Genomic DNA, 19,980 nt, shown 5'->3' on the forward strand with positions numbered 1-19,980 from the left:
ATAAGAATAAAGGAAAACTAATAATGAAAAGTTAATGACTGAATGCAAAAAGTAAATTTAAAACAACGACAAATTATACTACTAGATTAATAACAGCAAGCAATATAGCAACTATATGCATAAAATAACTACATTGAATCCGTAAGTGTAAAACCATAAAATAGGAATTAAAAACCATCGTAAAAATAAAACCCAAAATCAAACACTAAATTGTATAGAATAATTCAAAGAACAATTAAAAAGCAAAAATTAAGAAAAAATTACAATAAAAAACCCTAAATCGAAAAACTCAGCTCAAAATAAAAAATGAAATCAAAATAAACAAACAAAATACAAATATAATTAGAAAATTACCTCAATGAATGAAAAAATCGAAGAAAACAATGTAATTGCAGATCAAAATAAAAAAATCTGAGCACAAAATTCGCTAAATCGAAGAACTCAGATCGCGGCGGAGTTCTCGATGTTAGAGAGACAAAATGAGGAAGCGAAGAGAGAGAAAATGAAAGGAAGAGAGAGAGAGAGAAAGAAAGGAGGTCATTCAAAGTGGCAAAATTAAGGCGGGTGGGATGTCAGCCGTTGGATCAAGGACGATCAATGCACCAGATTAGTTCCTAGTTCCTACTCTATGCTTAGGTTCTCACATGATCCCATGTATATATATATATATATATATATATATATATATATATGTTGTACTATGTACTATTGATTAATTGGAGCATTAATAAACAAATTGATAATTTTAGGTGACAAGACGTTATCTTAGCCAATAAATACTTAGTTCAAAGTATAGAACACGTTTTGCCTTCGGTATGTCGTTCTTTATTTCTCTATTAATATTTATTATATTTAGCTATATTCTTATAATACCTTGTTATTGTTTTAGACGTACACTTATTTTAGATATAATAGGCCCTCGAAAGAAAAGGTTTCAAGATCCGCCACTGCACATGATGTTGCGAAAGGGAAATTAGATATTTCCGCCTTTTTTAGTGCTATACTTTGATCGATACATAAGTCTATGATTGCTGAGAGGTTGTTATATATACACTCGGGTGTAATGTATACTAAGGGCCTGTTCATATTTACTAAACTGAGCTGAACTGAACTGAACTGAACTGATTGGAGCTGAACTGAACTGAACTGAACTGATTGGAACTGAACTGAACTGAATTGAGCTGAAATGAATATTTTATGTGAGAGGGAAATTAAGAGCTTAACTGAACTGAACTGATTGGAACTGAACTGAACTGAACTGAAATTAAGTAAATATGAACATGCCCTAATGCGTATTAGTTTTCATTGTGATGATTCTTTTACATTTTATCATCAAATAAAGAGCAAAGGTTACTTGGATGTACGATACACTCGAGTGTATATAACAAATTCTAATGCTTGTTTTGATTCATTGAACTGGATTAAAAACACATTGATAACTTTTTCAATATTATAGTAGAACAAATGAAAAAGGAAAATGTTTACGAAACGGCCATATCGCCCAATATAGGGATTTACACCTTACCTAACCGCGCTACCTCAGACCTCACTGATATTGATTCTACCAAATTCTAGGCGCCAAAGCAACATACACACCCACCAATTCTTAATCCAAACAAATCCCACTTCCCAAAATCTACATTGTCATTATCCCTCATACAAATCACTCTAAAACAAACCTCTTGTTCTGAATATTCTCACCCATATAATATAAAAAAAAAAAAACATTTATTTATATAAATAACAAAATAACAAAACCCAACCTAAATACTCGGATACTCCGTAATATTCGTTACCCAAGGTTTAATTATTATCATTCTCATTCATAGTCACCGCTTTCAGTACCAAATTCAGCGTATCAATGGCGGAAGCAGTCTGCCCTGCGCATTGCGCGGCATGGGCGCGCGACTACCTTGGCTATTGCTTATGCACTACCAGTGACGCCGTCTCTTTATCCCTTGGTTTGGCTAGTGTTCTTAGTTGGGGTGTTGCCGAAATCCCTCAAATTATCACTAATTTCAAGACTAAATCTACCGAAGGCCTTTCCTTCGCTTTCTTGCTTACTTGGATTATTGGGTATTCTCTTTCTCCTTCTTTCTCTTTTTCATAATTGTATTTGTTATCATATGCTTGTGAATAATGTGTGAATGGTTAGTATTTTTCGTTAAAATAAACGGAGCCTTAATTTTTGCTCTGTTTGGAGTAATTTGATATGAATGTATCTGATAAGTTACTGTTGGTTGAGACTTGAAAGTGGCTTTTATTTATAATTTTGGCATCATTTTCATAACTTAATGGTCAATTATTGTAAGGGACGTTGTTGTTATTGTTTGGTATTGCTAAATGTTTTTTTTTTTTTTTTTTTTTTTTTTTTTTTTTTTGAATGGGTATTGCTACATTTTAATAATGGGTGAGTAATGTTTTTTTTTTATTTTTTTTACTTTTTTTTTTTTAATTTTTAATTTTTAATTTCATTTTTATTATGTAATTTCTGGGGAATTATTCTGTATGCGGCGGAAAATTTGCCCCAATCACACTTTTCATTGTACTAGGAATTTAGGTAGATTTTGTTTTTAATTATGAGGTAGTCCTAGTAGGGACTAATTGAGTTGGATCAATCTTTTAATTAAAGGTGGCTCAAAAAGGAAAAGGGGTAAATCTTTAAGGGAAGAAGAGAGTAACTTGTTATAGTCAATAATTGTAAGTCGGCCTTGACTACGAATTAGGTAATCAAGTGTAGGAGCTTTGTACTTTCATTGTTAGATGATAATAATAGTAAGTGTTTTATCTTTTTTGAGATTGTTTGGGTATTGCTTTATTCTTCCAGCCCATAATTCATGTATTTGCATGTGGTAAAAGTCACTAAGCTTTGTCACAATGCTGGAATAAAGATCAGGTTTTGTCTTATACATATGTAGTACCTGGGTTGTGTACTTTAAAGATAAGATTAGTGGTACCCTGATACAATTATGACTAACACTAGCATCTTTTTGAAAGTTTAATGGCAGCTGTTTCAAATTTTTAGTGTTTAGCTTTTTATCATTTTATATAGACTGTCTAGCACTCTAGCATTTAAGGTAAAATTTTGATAAGCTTAAGTAGGAAGGTTAATAATCCTCTGGATATTGCAATGACAGTACTATCAAGAAGGGAAATTTAGGATTCTTTTTATGGCTTTAATTTAGCTCACTTTTTCTTCTTACGTAGTAAATATTTTTTTTTAATCTTAAAATTGAAAGGGGCCTTTATTTTGTGTGAACAACTAGATTTAGTCATCAAAAAGCCCACAAGTGACCTAAAGCTGCTCTAAAAAAACTAACTCTGTTCTCTAAAGGCTTTTCTAGTATTCTGTATATTCGTATAAGTTTGACTATTAATAAATCAAATAATGTATTTGTATAAGTTATATAAAAGTTATAATCCAAAATTACATATTGAGAAAAATCCAACAATACACTGCATGAATATGTCTTTTGTATGTATGAATTACAAATGATGGTTAAGGTGAAGTTTGTGAAAAGATATGGCCCCTCTATTTCTCACATTCTATAAATAAAATACACACCTACCTCCTATTACATCTTTTTTTTTGTTTTTGTTTTTTTTTTTTACTTTTTTTATTTTTTTTTATTTATTTTTATTTTTTATTTATTTTTTTAAGAGAAAATGTGAAGTATTTTACTATCTCTTCTTATGTCTATTAAAAAATATTCCATTATTTCCTTTTACGTTTGTTTTTCATATGAAATAATATTGCACTATTGCCTTTTTCCTCTATTTTTCTAATCTAATAATAATTGATAACCAAATAACTACTTATCTACAATAGTACATGCCCATGATAAGTGCTAAAATATGGAAAGAGGGAGTAACAATATCCCTTATTATAATCATGTTTCTTGTAAATTAGCAATGGATGTGGTCATAAATGATAAACGTGATCAACTAATTTGAAACGGAGTAAGTATTAACCAGAATGAACGTACCTGTGTGGTGGGGTAACCGAGGGTAAAAGAGAAATTTTGTTTGCAAAAGTAGACCAAAGCAAAGAAGTAAGATCACTGAGGATTGGACACAAATGAAAAAAGTGGGAAGATATTTGGATAATTAAATGAGTATTCAATCAATGTCTTGCTTAAGTAGTTAAGCCACCTCTCATTTTTATTCCTTATCAATTTCCTTAATCCTTATATGTATTTATCTTCTCAAATGAGAGAAAGAACCTGAGAATCAAAGCTATGGTCCTCTGGTATCTGAAGCTCACTGTTTTCAACACAACAATCAAGATTGGCTACTTTCATTTGTAGCTTAGAAATTATTTTAGTAAAATTGATTGTATCATATGTGACTCCATAGAGGTTCAGCAAATCAGCAAAGTATAGATAGACTCTTATCTTAGTGTGTATAAGCCTCTAAGGTGTAAACGCAACTTGCTTAATGGGTTAGTGTCTGGATGTTGCTTAAAATTCTCAGTTTGAGTATGGATATGTTAGTACCAAAGATGAAAGAAGTTTCAAATAATATTGTCTAGTAGTAACTCAGATCATTTTGTGACGTGCATTCTAAAATCAGACATCAACTAGGTATTTATTATGAGATTTAAATGTATTAATTGGTCTTTTTTTTTTTTTTAGGGAAGTATTAAGCGGTCTCTCTCTCTCTTTTTTTTTTTTTTTTTTTTTTTTTTTTTTTTTTTTTTTTTTGAGGGAATTATTAAGTGGTCTTTTATCCAAGAGATGTGGCTTTATTTGTTTATTTTTTTTTTTGTGATTGTAGGAGTTATGGAAACTGATAATCTCTGTAACCCTGGATCATAATATCTTCTGGTCTTACCTGGATATGTTTTACTTATCCGTCTGCACTCAGTCTTACTTTTTGTTACCCTTTATATAATTGCAGGGACTTTTTCAACATGTTTGGCTGCTTGCTAGAACCAGCTACTGTAAGTTTCTCTGTTACAATTTTCATTGCTAATTATTCTGTATTTCCTCCTTTGGCATACATTATGCAGATTTGTTTATTAAATTTGAAAGTCCCATCTATGATTTTTGCTCACAAAGAACTTCAAATGGATGTATCTGTTTCTTGTTGATCTTTGGCCTCTCGAGTTGTAATTCTACATACTGAACTGTAAAAGAAAAAAAAAAAAAAGGAAAACTAGCTACCTCAGTTCATTGTTAGCCATGACCATATTTAGGCATTTGCTTCATGCTCCTCGAGGCAAGTAAACAAGGTTGTTCCCTTGCTGCAATAATCTGATCCCTTTCTTGGTTGAGCCTAGCCAGTGTTACGTAGTTTGCTCTTCCCCCCATTCACCCCCCCTAAAATAACCCCTGGACTGAAAAAGGCACATTGTACCAGCAATCCTATTTAACAACTTAGGTAGTGATTGCAAACCCGTACGCGAATTAGGTAACACTGTACCTTACTATTGTTTAGTTGCTTGATTCTCTTCCTATCTCTCTCCCTTTCACGTTCTTGTATTCAATTTTTATAAATAATGTGGATCAAATGGCTGTGTAGTCTATACCTTTGTGCAATTGTGGGTGTTGTACTAACTTGAATCTGAACTACAACTCAGATCAAGTGATTCTGAAATCAAGTGTTATTTTGTGTTTCTTATATCCAAAGACTTGACTACCCCCTCCCCCCATTTTCTTTCTTGTAATAATTTTTTCGAAGGTCTTTGTCTTAAAATCCCCCCCCCCCCCCAACACACACACACACACACTTTTTTTCCAAATCCTTAATTTTAGACTTTTGCTAATGCAAGCCAAAACCAAAGCACATGGTAGTATGGTACCAGCACAAACACGTAAAGTCGTAAATACCAACTAACAACTCTAAAAGAATACTAGGATTTAAAATCTGAAAAGTATACTGTTTTGAATCTATTTTTATTTTTCATGGTTATTAGAATGGAGGCTATTTTGTTTATTCCATTCTCCAAGGTTGCTCCTCACGATGGCCTATCAATGGCATCTTAATCTTCTTTTGACGATGCAAACTCATTGCACATCTACGTCTTCAAAGACACAAATTCCTTTCCAATCGGACAGTTTTAGTCTCTTAAGACCATTTTATAGTGACTTTAATAAGTTCAGTCAACTGTGATAAGTGATAACCATAATTTAACTGCTCCAATCAATATGTAGTGTGTATTTGCCATCTGGACTCTAGGTCATTAGAATTCTAAACAGAATTTGATGTTGGACATGCACATTGCACTGAGCTTTTCCAGCTAGACACCTTGTGAAAACTTTGTAGTTAAAGCCATTGAATATATGCATATGAGACTTGACTGGTTGCAGATTCAACTTGTTGACCTTAGAGCCTAGGTTTATCACTCATCAAATCCAGATCTTGTATTTTGAATGTCAGAGAAAACTCCCTGTTGGATAGTTTCTATTAAAGCTTGATTTTTTTTTTTCTTGGTCAGAGTTTTTAAATCAAGAAGAGGAAGTTTCCATATTGATCACCATTATCTTTGAAATGCTTCACAGAACTGACTGTAGACCTAGTGCTTCCCTTACTACACTTTTTTGTGGCAAGTCCTATGAAGTCTGGCTAATGTGTTTTATTCCAAATCTTCGAACACCTAAGGTGTAGAATGACTGTATTTTCCTGCCAGAAACTATACACTAATATATCCTTCTAAACTCATGCAGACAAATCCATATATTCCTAGTAGTTTGAATAAGAATTACTGTTTGTTCCGACCAAGTGAAAAAGGTGTTTGAGACTGGTGACTTTTTACACTGTAAGGTATTAAAGTAACCCTGATAGTGTGCCTCTTATCCTGAAAGTCAGTAACCTTTTGAAAATATTGTAAACTTCATCATCAGAAATAGAGCTCTTGGTTTCCTCCTTTTTCTTTCTCAATGAAAATTGTAGAGAATTGGTTTTTTTACATTTATGCAAAGAGGATATAAATATTCTATGCTCCACCATTTCCTTCAATCCTCTATATCTTTCAAAATTATTTCTGATAAAAGATGAGCATGGATTAATTCATGCACCATGGACTAAGGTACATGCTCCTGCACCACGCTTCTTGAGTTCAAGGGTTTATAACTTTATACTCTTGAGCAGCTTAAAGCTCAAAGCTAGGCTATCTCATTTCGTTAGAAAGTATCCATTTAGTTGGGAATATGAAACATAGGATTTTAGCTACAAGTTCAAGGCTTCAAGCTAAAACATCTTTAGGTAGTCAAGTCAGCTGTCCAGATATATGGAATTCATCAGACCATACCTTTCCATTTTTAGATGTTAATTGAAATTCAAGCTGTTTAAGTATGAGAAAATTTCCTTTCCATGGACTTTGTTATCCTTGACACCTATCCTTCTTCATTTGAGCTCAATTGTGAATAAAGTCTTGTTCAGATGTGGCCAATGTAGCGTAGTAATTAAACACTTTATATCCTTTCTCCTCCCAATGGTTATCTTATGTAGATGAAAGGGTTTAGAGAATTTGAGCTTGAGTTGTTGGGAGGTTTGAGAATAACTTTCATTCATAATCCATTGGTCCAATTCAGATATCACTGCTTGCTGTTTAATTGTTCTAATGTTTTATGCTTCTTGAATTTAAGTTCCTGATCTTGTTGAATAAATCTTAGTTGACTGATAGTTCACTTGTCTTTGTGCAGCTTCCTACACAATTTTATATGGCCTTGGTAAGAAAGTGTTTATATATGGAGTAATTTATGTCTTTCTGCTTTGTTCTGTTGACTTCACCCAGCAATATTTTTTTTTTTTTGCAGCTGTACACCGTGACTACCTTGACTCTTACATTGCAGTCTGTATATTATGGTCACATCTATCATCGATTAAAAAGTAAAAGACAACGCAACAAGGTTTGTACTTTTGCATCCTGTGTATTTGCTTATGTTTGTACTAATCAAGAAATATCTCTGGGTTTGTGAACTTTACAGATTGTTGAGAGGGTATACAACTATGTTAAACATGATATGTGCTAGAGAAGTTTGTCTTTTGGGAAATTTTATGTGTCTTTGTAATCTAATGATTCTTCTTGATACAGCGTTCAAGTTGAGAGTTGATAGAGGATTTGTTGGATCAAACAACATTGCTTAGTGATCACTTTACTTAGCTAACATCACCACTACTATGTTGTTATAACCTTTTAAATTACTACTACAGACTAAGTTTGTCTTTTTGTTACTTCAACTCATCTTTGTAAAAACTCCCAGCGTCCCTAAAAGTAGTTAGGTTTAGATAAGGGCCAGGTTTATATAAGATTACATAAATGAACAATGACTTATTTTTTTTTTTTTACTGATGTGCAGGATGTGATGCCTCATCAGGTAGAAGTGGAAGGAGAGTATAATGTACATCGAAACGGTGGTGTTGAGAAACAAAATGGAAATTATGGCAACACACCAATATCCAGTGCAAATCAGAGTGGTGCTACAATGAGTTCACCTATTCCACTTCCTGGCATTCCACGTAGTCATTCTGCAGGACAAGATTCCTTTTACACGTAATCTGTTTGTCTACTTTTTGAAGGTGTTTCTATGCTTTATTATTCTTTTAGCCTAATCTAAAATTTTGACCTTCCAAATTCCAAAATCTCAGTACCTTGCTAGTCTTGAGCATGTGTCATAAGTTGTATTTCATTTGTTGAAGATAGGACTAGGTGTTTTTTTTTAATTTTATTTTTATTTTATTTATTTATTTTTTTTAACCTAGAGAAAGGGTTTTCTTGTTTTTTTTTTTTCCACCACATTATTCTCTGTATATATCCTTGATGTTTGCAGTTTGGATATCAGCATTTTATAGTTATCTTATCTTTGTGCTAGTCAAATGTCTCATTCAAAGTTCTGACCTTGCTGTTTGGTGAATATACCTACCTATATCTCGATAAATATGTTGACAACATTTAGTAGATACACTAGGGAACTAACTTCTGGCCTTCATATGTATGGTTTTAACTAAGTCACAGTTGCTAACTTTGTTTTTGTTGCTGTTTGGCAAATCAACTTGTAGCCTTCATATGCCATGGGTTTCGGTATTTGTTTAGGCTTGTACACTTTTTTTTTTTTTAATCTCCCTTCTATTTCTCTTGTAATTTTGAGTTATTAAATGTGTTAGTCGTGACAATTTATACTGAAAATGTCGCTTGCCTTTCCATTATGATATATGTTATGGAAGATTTCAAGTTATAATTGTTCATCTTTTGTTGTTTGTATCAGTATATCTGTTGATGCTCGTTTTCAGTTACTTATTATCATGAAAACCATTTACAAACATAGCAGTTGTGTACTTCTATTCTGGAAATAGATATTATGTGTAACCGTGGTATAGTTGGAAAAGTTGGTGCCACCAAATGCACTTTTTGAAGTTTAAATGTTCTAAATGGTTCAATTTTATCTATTTAGGTCAGCAAGATCTTTGTCGACAAGCCATACTCCAACAAGGAGGTCTTTTGCTGCACCATGGAGACCCTCTTCCACAGTGGATGTCGAGGATCCTATTGAAGAGCCTTTGCTTGGTGGATCCTTGCCAGCTAGGCCGATGCATCCGTCAAAACCAAAAAACCTTTTGTGTATAGTAAGCTTCAATCCTGCAACCTTGTTTTCTGTTAAGAACTACTCATGATTTTGTTGGGCTGCATGTCATTTAATTTTCCACTCAGGTGCCTGCTATAATTTTCATCGTTGGAACCCTGAATTTTTCCCGTAGAGACTCAAGGCTGAGTTTGGCTGCTGAACTACCAAACAGAAAGCTTTTGCAGGTAATATAGCATACTTCTATTTGTATGTTACTGAATTTTATAATTTGTTTTTGGTGTGGAGTGGACTTTCGGTGATAGATTCTACATCTCCAGTACAATTATGTGTTCATCAGTGATCCTTTAGTTTATCTGCTGGCCTTTATATGTCTTACTTTCTCTTGCTGCTATAGGCAGCTATATCAATTTTGGAGTTACGCATTTCAAAGCTAATACACAACAGGCATCAAAAAGCAAGGGTTGGCTTATAAATTGAGCTAGTCTCACTGAGATATGGAGAAGAACTTTGTATTTTTTGTTAGCTTTTGCATGAATTGCATCTACATTCTTGGTTCTAGAAGCTAATGTGATTTGTGGTAGTAGAGAGCAATAAAAGAATTCTGAAAAGAGAGGAAAGCTATAATCAATAACACATTTGGTCCTGCTGAAGTTTTCTTATCTTGAAAAATACTAGGATAAATGACTGGAAATAGCTTTGATTTTGCAGAGTCAACTCATGGAATATTGAAAACGATTAATACGCTACTTTCGTGAATTCCCCAAATCAGAACTTATTATAGGAAATTGGAATTTCTGTAACAGTTTTGAGTGTGATGGAGGGACAACTTCAGTGTGACTGACTTGAATGCTAATGAAATTTCAGGTCAATGGTCAGCAGAACATCACATCAGGTGTTGGTGAGGGAATAGGCACATACATGGGTTGGGCTATGGCAGTTATTTATATGGGTGGACGGCTTCCGCAAATTTGCCTAAATGTAAGATTTACTCACTGAAGTTTTGCATGGTTTTTAAGTTTATGAATATAAGAAAAACTCCTTGCTAACAATATTTAAGTACATCCTCTGTTTTTTTTTTTTTTTTTTTTTTTTTTTTTTTTTTTTATCGTTGCAACAGACTTTTTCATGGTTTTTATAAAAAGTGGGCTTTTTATAAAAAGTGGGCTTTACATGACTTAACACACTTTAAATGGCGCTGAGTGATAGTTAGGAGTATTATTGAGTGGGTTAGGGCTTTGAAAAAGGGTAATAGTGTAACTTTTTCCAAAAAAAATTTCAATTATAGTGTGTTTAAAATTTTGTGACATTTTCATTTAGGGAAGTGTTGCAAGTATTAACAAACGTAGGAAGTACATGCTAAACAGTAGGAGTGAATCACAGTCCTATATTTTACTTCTCTTCATTAAACTTGGTTGAACAAAAGTGCACATCGACCATGCTACATATCAGATTATGAATATCCATAAGAAGTGATGATGAACATCCAAATGCCTAGATAATGGATTACGAAACAACTTCCTGTTCTCCATATAAAAATTTGATCAACAAACTAATATGTGAAGAAGATTTCTTGTTTCTTTCCATCTAAAAAAAAAATAACATATGGATAGCAAGAAATCAGCTGACTACAAGATCTTCTGCTCATCCTTCTCAATCCCAAAATAAGCAATATTAAAGGTGATCTGAATATCTGATTATAAGCTTGGCAGTAATCCACATACCATATCTTAGAATGTCTATGCTAAAGACATATGACTAGCTCACAATGCTTAAACTATTGCTACCTATTTCTTCATTTTTACAAAATACTGTGTGTACACATATGAGGCGTGAGATACCTTCATTTTTCATTCAGATGTTGTAATTTGCTGCTGCTTCTAAGTTTATCTTATATGCTGTCCAAGAAAAGCCTCCCCCCTCTTTGGACATTTAGAGTTCTATAAAAGTTAGCAGCAGGAAAAAAGAATTGTCTTGGTATCTATTTTTGCCTGTTTGTCGTAAGGATTCTTAACAACCTTACCCTTCTGTTAAATTATCCACAGAACAATTCTTAAAATTAAATAAGTATAAAGACTTTTTTGACATTGCAGCTTCTAGAAAACAAAGATATACTATTTCAACAAGAAATACTTTAATGTCAGCAATTATGTTATGGATTGAGAAAGGTTTCCTTGCCTAAGACTCTTCTTAGAGTTTAGTGTCTTCCTGTGTCCCTGGTCGATCTAATACTTGACTACTGAAGGAAGAGATGTGGTAAACAATGAACAGAAGTACAGACTCGTGTTAGAAGCATTATTTATTATCAGTCAAGCATGGAAGCCACACGTTTTAAGGCCATACCACTGTTTAATAATTCTATACAAAAGGAATTTTAGTATTGGAACCAACTTATGCTTACCTACCAAGGAGATGTCCTTCAACATTAGATAGCCTGTAAGCAAGGTCCATCTTCTTAGAGCCTAAATCCTTATGCCAATTATCAACCAGAACAATCTTTAAGTCTACAAGTAGATGCCACATTGTCAAGTGATATCTCTTGTTTTTACATATTCCAAATAGTAAATAGTTGCTAACTTGCTATGTATGCATTCAAGCTTCTTACGTCTGCCCTCTGCATTATGGACTCTGATGTGCTATTCTGTGGAGATTTGGAGATGTTCATCTTTTAATCTTAGTGCGTGGTACCTGTACAACTAGGCATACTAAGTGTTTTTCCTCATAGCTAGCAAGTATTATACTCGTCTTGTAATATCTCAATAGATGATATTCCACTTGTGCCAGGATTAAGTATATTTACTCTCTTGCCGTTTGCTGCTCCTATTTTTGGATTAATGCAGGACTGGGTATTTTGGTTTCTTACACTAATCCTGCATCCTTTACTTTAATGTACTTTCAATGAGAGGTCTGCTGTACAATGATGCTATGTGCTTGGAGTTTGGGGAGTGCACATCAGTGATAAACTAATAAATTGCTAAGAGTAAAGTCTTTGTCGTATGCCTTAGCTTTCTTCAAGAATTTTTTGCATATAACACTATCGCCAAAGCATCATTGTCATCTGAATTCTGAATTTCTGATGTTTATACCATACTTTGTTTTGAGAAAGGGAGGCCTATAGAAGGAACTAAAACAGGATACAGTGTAGGGATCTACATCCACTCTTCTGCCCAACCCTCCCCCTTCTATACAGTAGACAGTATTGAACCACATGGATGGTAAATAAACTGCATATATGTTTAGATAATCCCTTAAACTGGAATCAGTACCATGAATATGTGCAGATGTTGAGAGAAGCTTTTAACTTGTAATTCTATAGAGGAAAATTTCCACTTTGGTTCCCTGATGTTTGACATAATTCCACTTTGGTGTCCCGTGGTTTCAATAATTCAACTTTAGTTTTTGAGCTTATAAACTTTGTTTCAGTATGGCGTCCTATAGTTTGGTAATTTTACTTCGCTGTCCTAAGTTTTATACTTTTCTTTTATTTGGTGCCCTAAAATATTTAAATATGTATTAATGATCATTTTTGTAACTAAATCAACTTCTTAATTCTTATTTCATTATAAGAAAAAAATTTGTCATTTGTCAATTGTCAATCTCATTATAAATTTTTTATTTTTAAAAAATTATGTGTATGTTAATATTAATTTTGACAGTGATGATGGATTACTCTTTATTTAAACAATTTTTCATTGTCTAATTTTCTCCTTGTATAGATTACTCAGTTTTTAATAGGAGAAATTATAGTATCAAAAGATTATTATTCTATAAAGGAAAAAATAAGTTATGTTAAATTTGTTTACTAGAGAAAAGTTCGCGTTGAAATAGAATAAATATATGAGTAAGAAATTTACTTGAGGAGGCTTGAAGAGTTTAGGGTTTATATATATATATATATATATATATATATATATATATATATATATATATATATATATATATATATATATAGGGGAGGGATCCGGTAAGAACCCCACCTAATATAAGAACCCTTTCTTATGTAAGAACCCTAATTATGTTCTAAATTTTTTCCTATGTTCTAAATTTTTTTCAACTTATGTTCTAAAGTTTTTCCTATATTCGAAAAATTTTATTACTTATTGTTCCAAAATTTTTCCAATGTTCTAAATTGTTTTTTAGATTATGTTTTAAATTTGTTCCTATGTTCTAAATTATTTTTTTCAGCTTATGTTCTAAATTTTTTTTCTATGTTCTAAATTATTTTTTCAGCTTATGTTCTAAAGTTTTTCCTATATTCTAAAATTTTTCTACTTATGTTCCAAATTATTTTTAATGTTCTAAATTGTTTTTAGATTATGTTCTAAATTTGTTCCTATGTTCTAAATTATTTTTTCAGCTTGTGTTCTAAATATTTTCTATGTTCTAAATTATTTTTTTCAGATTATGTGCTACGATTATTTTTTTCAACTTATGTTCTAAATTATTTTTTCTTATGTTCTAACTTTTTTGGTTGTTTATGTTCTAAATTTTTGCTATCTTTCAAATTATTTTTCTTATGTTCTAAAATTTTCTGCTTATGTTCTAAACTTTTTCTACTTATGTTCTAAATTTTTTTTTTCTATGTTCTAAATTTTTTTTTTCTATGTTCTAAATACGAAATTTTCAAAATTACAGAAATGCCATTACTAAAGGATCATTTTAGATGGTTAGATCAAAACTAATAAAGGGCTGAGATTGGTTCTTATATAAGATTGGGTTCTTATATAGAGGAGGGTTCTTACATGAGCCTTCCTCTCTCTCTCTCTCTCTCTCTCTCTATATATATATATATATATATATATATATATATATATATATAACAGAGTTAATCGTGTGCTATAATGTTGAACACTAATATAAGATTTTTTAGGAGCAAAGTGCATTGTGCAATAATTTTTTTTACTTTGATTTTTTGAGTGAAATAAGACTAAACAAATTACATTCTTGTTTGATTAACCAAATGACGGGGATCATAATGAAACAAAGTTTAAAAGCTCAGAGCACCAAAGTTGAATTAGTGAAACCACGGGGGACCAAAGTGAAATTATGTCAAATCTTAGGCACTGAAGTGGAAATTTTCCTCCTTTGCTGCTCTTTGTGCGATGACCGCTAGAATAAGAATTTGTATAACAAGGCTACTGCTCCTCATTCCCAAAACCAGCTTCTTTTGTTTGTATATATTTGGGGCCCAAATTTAGAATGTCAAAAGTCATTAATCTATGTACACCTTGTAATAAAGATACAATTACATTTTCATTGTATGTTTTAATCCTTTTGCACCAATCAAGTTATCTTCATCTTCAAAATTTGCAACTTGTGAATTTTTACTAATAATCACATACTGATATTATTTTCAATTTTACAGTTTAAAAGGGGCCATGTTGAGGTAAGTACACTGTGCAGAGTTTACTTGTATTAATTCAGGTCTGGACAAACTGATAACCAATGTTGAGCCATTTGAGTACTTTGTTGGATACAGGGGCTCAATCCACTGATGTTCATGTTCGCATTGTTAGGAAATACAACTTATGTGGCCAGGTATTTCTGATAAATTCTGAGTTTTTATTTGTTCATTGTTAAATTATTAAAAGAATTTTTTTCCTTCCTTTTATTAGTTCCTACCAAGTTATTTAGAGACCTGATGATCTACTCCCTCTATTTTTATATGTTTGTCCCATTTGGTATCTACACAGTTTTCAATGCAACTTTGTAATTAAAATGTCTCTAGCTACACATTACCAAAAAAAATAAAAAAATTGCATATTTAAAATCTAAAATTCCAGCGAAATCCAACAAGATCTCACATAACTATGTTCTGAATTATATAAAAAAAACCATTAAATTACTAGATTCCATTTCCATTAGAATGTCTCAAGATTTCAAATGAGACAAACAAAAGAAAGTGGAGTAGTTTACTCCAACTTTTCTCAATGTTTACCTATTATTTTTGGTAGGATCGTATGGAACATAGGTTGGCTATGTAATTTGATGGTTTGAGTAAAAGAGGGATGGATAAAAGATTGTTGACAAATTTGGCTACTTGTAGAAATTTAGTTGCTAAGTCATGTAACATTTCTAGTTATCTCTCTCAACTTCTGCTTAACCCTTCATCTTTCCTAATCACTAATTTGCTGCCTATGATTATAATTTACTAAAATGCTCAACCTAATCATCTATACCCTTTTTTTTTTTTTTTTTTTTTTTTGAAATTCTATTATGGTCATGAAGAGGAGGGGGGTGGCTGTAATTTTTCCTTCACCATTAGCAAGTGACTCAATTTTTTTTTTTTTTATGTTGTACTTCTTAAAGCATGTTACAATTTTAAGTACTAATGGAAAAAATCTCGTTTGAAATAGAGTTGTAGATATTGGAATGCTCACATACTATGAACATGATATGGGAGCAGCCACCAGCTATGCTCATTCTGCTTTGGACATTCCAGCTCCTGAGCTAGCAAGGCTGAAATCTTTTACCAGTTTGTAAAATAACATCATTTAACAAAAAAGCATAAATTATGTTATATGGGAAACAAATTTCTTCTGTACACTAACCATTATAAATCGTCTGCATTAAGCAGAAATTATAAGCTAATAACCTTTTCATGGTCAAAGGATGAAGACACGGATAAAGCCCTTTTAAGAATCCTTTAACATCGGGTCAATGTACATAGTGACAGTGTTGCTTCTTATTAGGTCTTGTGATTGAAAACTAATAATTCTACTTCCTCTGTTTCTTTTTAGTTGCTACACTGTCCTATCTTGGAAATTGTTAATTAGTTGCAACACTTTCCATCTTTGACATTCTTTTCTCTCTATCTCTCTTTCCTACCCACATGGGTCCCTCTTATTTTTTTCTCTCTAACTCTCTCTTAAAAAATTGTCTAGGATACCGTAAAAGTAATAGTGTGGCAACTAAAAAAATGGAGGAAGTATTAGGCTTCCTACTACCCTAATGCTGCTGGATACCTTTTCAACATAATATATGACATCAGCTGAAGGCACAAGTGCATTTTTTTTCCAGAAAATTCCTGTTAATGTTTGGTTCTAAGTGCAAGGATTTGATTGATCAATATAAGGTGAATTCCTCTGTGAATCTTTTATTCACAGACAGCAAAGAAATGCATACTTTTGGGACCATATATATATATATATATATATATATATATATATATATATATATATATATATATATATAAAAGATTGTATAGTATTTTGTCAGTTTTTCTACTTATTTTCGTAGCTCTAGAGGGGAATTATTTATTTTCTCTATTGTTACCAACTCATAGACTCTAGCTGATGTTTAATGTTTATCATGCAGCATACTAGTTAATAGCTTGGATTGGTCAAAGATTTTCCCAAACCTTCCATGGCTGGTTGATGCAGGAGGCTGTGCACTTCTTGACACATTTGTATCCTTACTTACCATATGTGGTGTTTCCTTGCATAGAGTTACTATATTCAGTAGAAAATCTAGAAGATCAATATATTTATTTAAAAAAAAAAAAAAACCCTTAAGACATTCAAAATATTTTTGCAGATTCACTCCTTCCTATCTTGTACAAAATCAATAATTTCACATATCTACATTTGTTTTCAATTTGGTAAATGTTTACATTTATGTGCTTGGGTTCTGGGCAGTTGGCCTAAGTCAAAATTTAAAATGGAAGGAAGAATGTATGGCATATATAATACTTATCTGCTTATGTTTAATGTGGTTGTATTTGTGTCCTGAATTACAAGGCATTGTTGGGTCCTTAATCTCTTTGATTAGATACTACTTCAGTTCGTATATTTTCTATGTCAGCGATCATATCATCGTGGGACCAAGCAAACCACAGAGACACATTCTACATTAAGTTAGCACTTTACTTTCTCAGGTAGTTCTTTCCTTATTTTCTCATGCCTTCATTTAGTATCAATGTCATGCTAGATCATTTTGAGTTTTGACCTCGGCATTTTGAACATATTCGTTGAATGTATATGCCGATCTTGTGGATTCTAGTTACACTTATTTATTTATTTTTTTTTTTTATAGGGGAAATTGGGATTTAGCTTCTTTACAGTTTTATCACATTTTCCCACTTTTGGTCTTATTTAGTCTTATCTTGATACTAGTATAATTTCGTGAAATACAAATTAGCACGAAATCTAAAATATATTTATGAGAATAATTGATTACTCGGCGCCAAAATATCAGTTATCATCTTAATATCATTTTTGAAGTATGGATTTTCAAAGAGGCATAATTCTTTAATATCATTTTTGATATATAATTTTGTGGGTACTATCTTATAAATATTGATTTCTGTGAAAAATTACCATAGATAATAAACGTGGTAATTAATTACCTTATAAAGCATAAAATGCTGTAAAAAGGTACCTTTTGCCGGATTGCGGGAGTTTGACTATTTGCCAGCATTGACTTTTCATTTTTTGCTTTATTTTTTTTCCCCTCCTTTTCTCTCCATTTTCACAATTGCATCCAAATTTTTTTTTTATCTTCCTCGTAATTTTTTCTCTCTCTTCTCAAACCCCTCATGTTTTTCTCAATTCCTTCATAAATTACCCACCAAAACCCAATTCTCTCTCTCCTCTCTCTCCTCTTCTTGAAGAAGACCAAACCATAAAAAAAATAGCTTGTTCAATACTTCAAATCCCCCCCCCCCAAAAAAACCCAAATCGGCGAATTGGACTCTGGATTTTACTTTAAATTAATTGTTTTGCAAATTCTTTTGAGAATATTGCTCATTTGTTACAAGTGAGATAAGAAATGCAACTTCTTCAAGGTTTTGATGTTGTTGTCTGTCGTAGACGATGTTTTGTTTTTTAGCATGTAATTAATCTGAGAGGAGGAGAGAGAAAGAAGCTAAGTGAATGTTAAGTGAATATTTTGCAGGGACTAAGGAGAGGGAGTTGCCAATTTATTTGAAGGGGAAGAGTTAGAATAGAAGGTGGCGACTTAGCGCCCATCAATTACTCGTAGTAATCATCAACTCCCTAACATTGGATGAAATTGGAGAGAAAAAGGAAGTAAAAATATAAAGGAAAATAAAAGTCAACGCTGGAAACTAGTCAAACTTCCAGAACTAGGCAAAAGGTACAATATTACAACATTTAATTTTTCATAAGGTAGTTTTTGTACATCATTTAGCTACTTATATTAGTAAATATCTATTAGTTACTCAACCTTCCTTTTTGCCCCAAAGCAATCCTAACCAAACACTTTAGTTTAGGTAGATTATTATTTTTTTTTGTAAAAAAAAATTTGTTCGTAAACACAAAAATGAACAAAAATGATGCACCATGAGGTTCATTTAACCATTTGTGAACACAGAGCCGTGGGACTGCAGTACATAGTATGTGCCATATCCTCTTAATGTCATCTATAGTACCACATGCTCAGAGCAATTAATCCTGTCCAACCAAGCCTTTTCATTCTTTATCAAATCTTAGTTTCTAGAAGGAAGTGCTTCTGGTGGCGTGGATAGTAAACTTCAAGACTTTTACAGAGATCACTATAAATTTTGATAACTGATGTTCGATAGATAAGGTAATATGGGAATAAATGTAACCCATCTTTGAAATTTCCCCTTGTGGTTCACGAAAATGGTTCCTGTTTGATTGATCTAGGGTAAATGTTGCTTACCAAGGTTGCTTTATTTGGTGCAATGGTCTTTTATGAGCTCGTCCCATTGCTATGCTCTTCTTTTCTCTAACTTATTGGAGTTGTTACTTGTTACAGCTCTAGTTTCTCCATAAATATGGTTCAGCCTTTTATATTATGTTACCAGTTGGAATCTTGTTGAGCTTTTATGTCTCAAAGTTAATTTTTGCATGATCACCTCTATACCTTACATTTTTCTTTTATTAATGACTATATTTCAAGCATAACTGCACTAATCTTTGATGTCACAACATAACAGGGAATTTCAAGCATCTGAAATCACGACATTGAATCACATTGATTTTAAACTGACAGTGCTGTGGATGCTGCTTGGCTTCAGCGTAACCTCATCACAAATTGCTTACCATGATATTTTTGTAACTACGATTTTTCAGTGTTTGTGGTCTGTCCTGGACAAAACTCCAATTTTGTTTATTTTCTTTCTTGTTGATATTCCTTTGACAGCTGAAAACAGCAATTATATTTTCGAAATTGTCTAATTTTAGAACATTGTAAACAGATCCGTAATATGCTTCCATCTTTGTTGCCATGGGATTCAATTATCCTTTTGCAACATAATTTTCCTACAAATGTTTATTGACAGTTCAATCCATCTTGACTTGTTTGACATAACTTATAAGATCTCATCATCAGTAAGAGTAATGTGAACTTTGTTTACGTGGCATGGAACAAAAATGATTTGTATATTTCTTTTTTTTTTTTTTTTTTTTTTTTGAAACAAGGCTCCAAAGAGAGCATATCATTCATTCATAGCAATATCAGAATTCAGAAG

The 19,980-nt window shown here is 32.2% G+C and overlaps 1 protein-coding gene across 2 annotated transcripts; it reads left to right on the top strand.

The window, feature by feature from the left end:
• Positions 1–1,757: 1,757 nt before the first annotated feature.
• On the top strand, positions 1,758–19,796 carry LOC145598301 (vacuolar lysine transporter YPQ1-like). Of its 2 annotated transcripts, XR_014103530.1 has the most exons (14): positions 1,758–2,076; positions 4,900–4,942; positions 7,647–7,673; positions 7,761–7,853; positions 8,304–8,497; positions 9,396–9,567; positions 9,653–9,751; positions 10,392–10,505; positions 14,890–14,910; positions 15,004–15,062; positions 16,842–16,932; positions 17,295–17,400; positions 18,420–18,620; positions 19,447–19,796. XR_014103530.1 is itself a non-coding variant. In XM_081654639.1 (13 exons), exons 1-12 carry the CDS (start codon positions 1,862–1,864, stop codon positions 17,382–17,384), a joined length of 1,218 nt encoding a protein of 405 aa, XP_081510765.1. In that variant the 5' UTR covers positions 1,758–1,861; the 3' UTR covers positions 17,385–17,400; positions 19,447–19,796. The 2 variants fall into 2 exon arrangements, 1 of the variants encoding a protein (XP_081510765.1); XM_081654639.1 differs by lacking the exon at positions 18,420–18,620.
• The last annotated feature ends 184 nt before the right edge of the window (positions 19,797–19,980 follow it).

The sequence above is a fragment of the Chenopodium album genome, chromosome 20 (genome assembly GCF_948465745.1).
Source record: "Chenopodium album chromosome 20, dcCheAlbu1.1, whole genome shotgun sequence".
Taxonomy (NCBI): Eukaryota; Viridiplantae; Streptophyta; class Magnoliopsida; order Caryophyllales; family Amaranthaceae; genus Chenopodium; species Chenopodium album.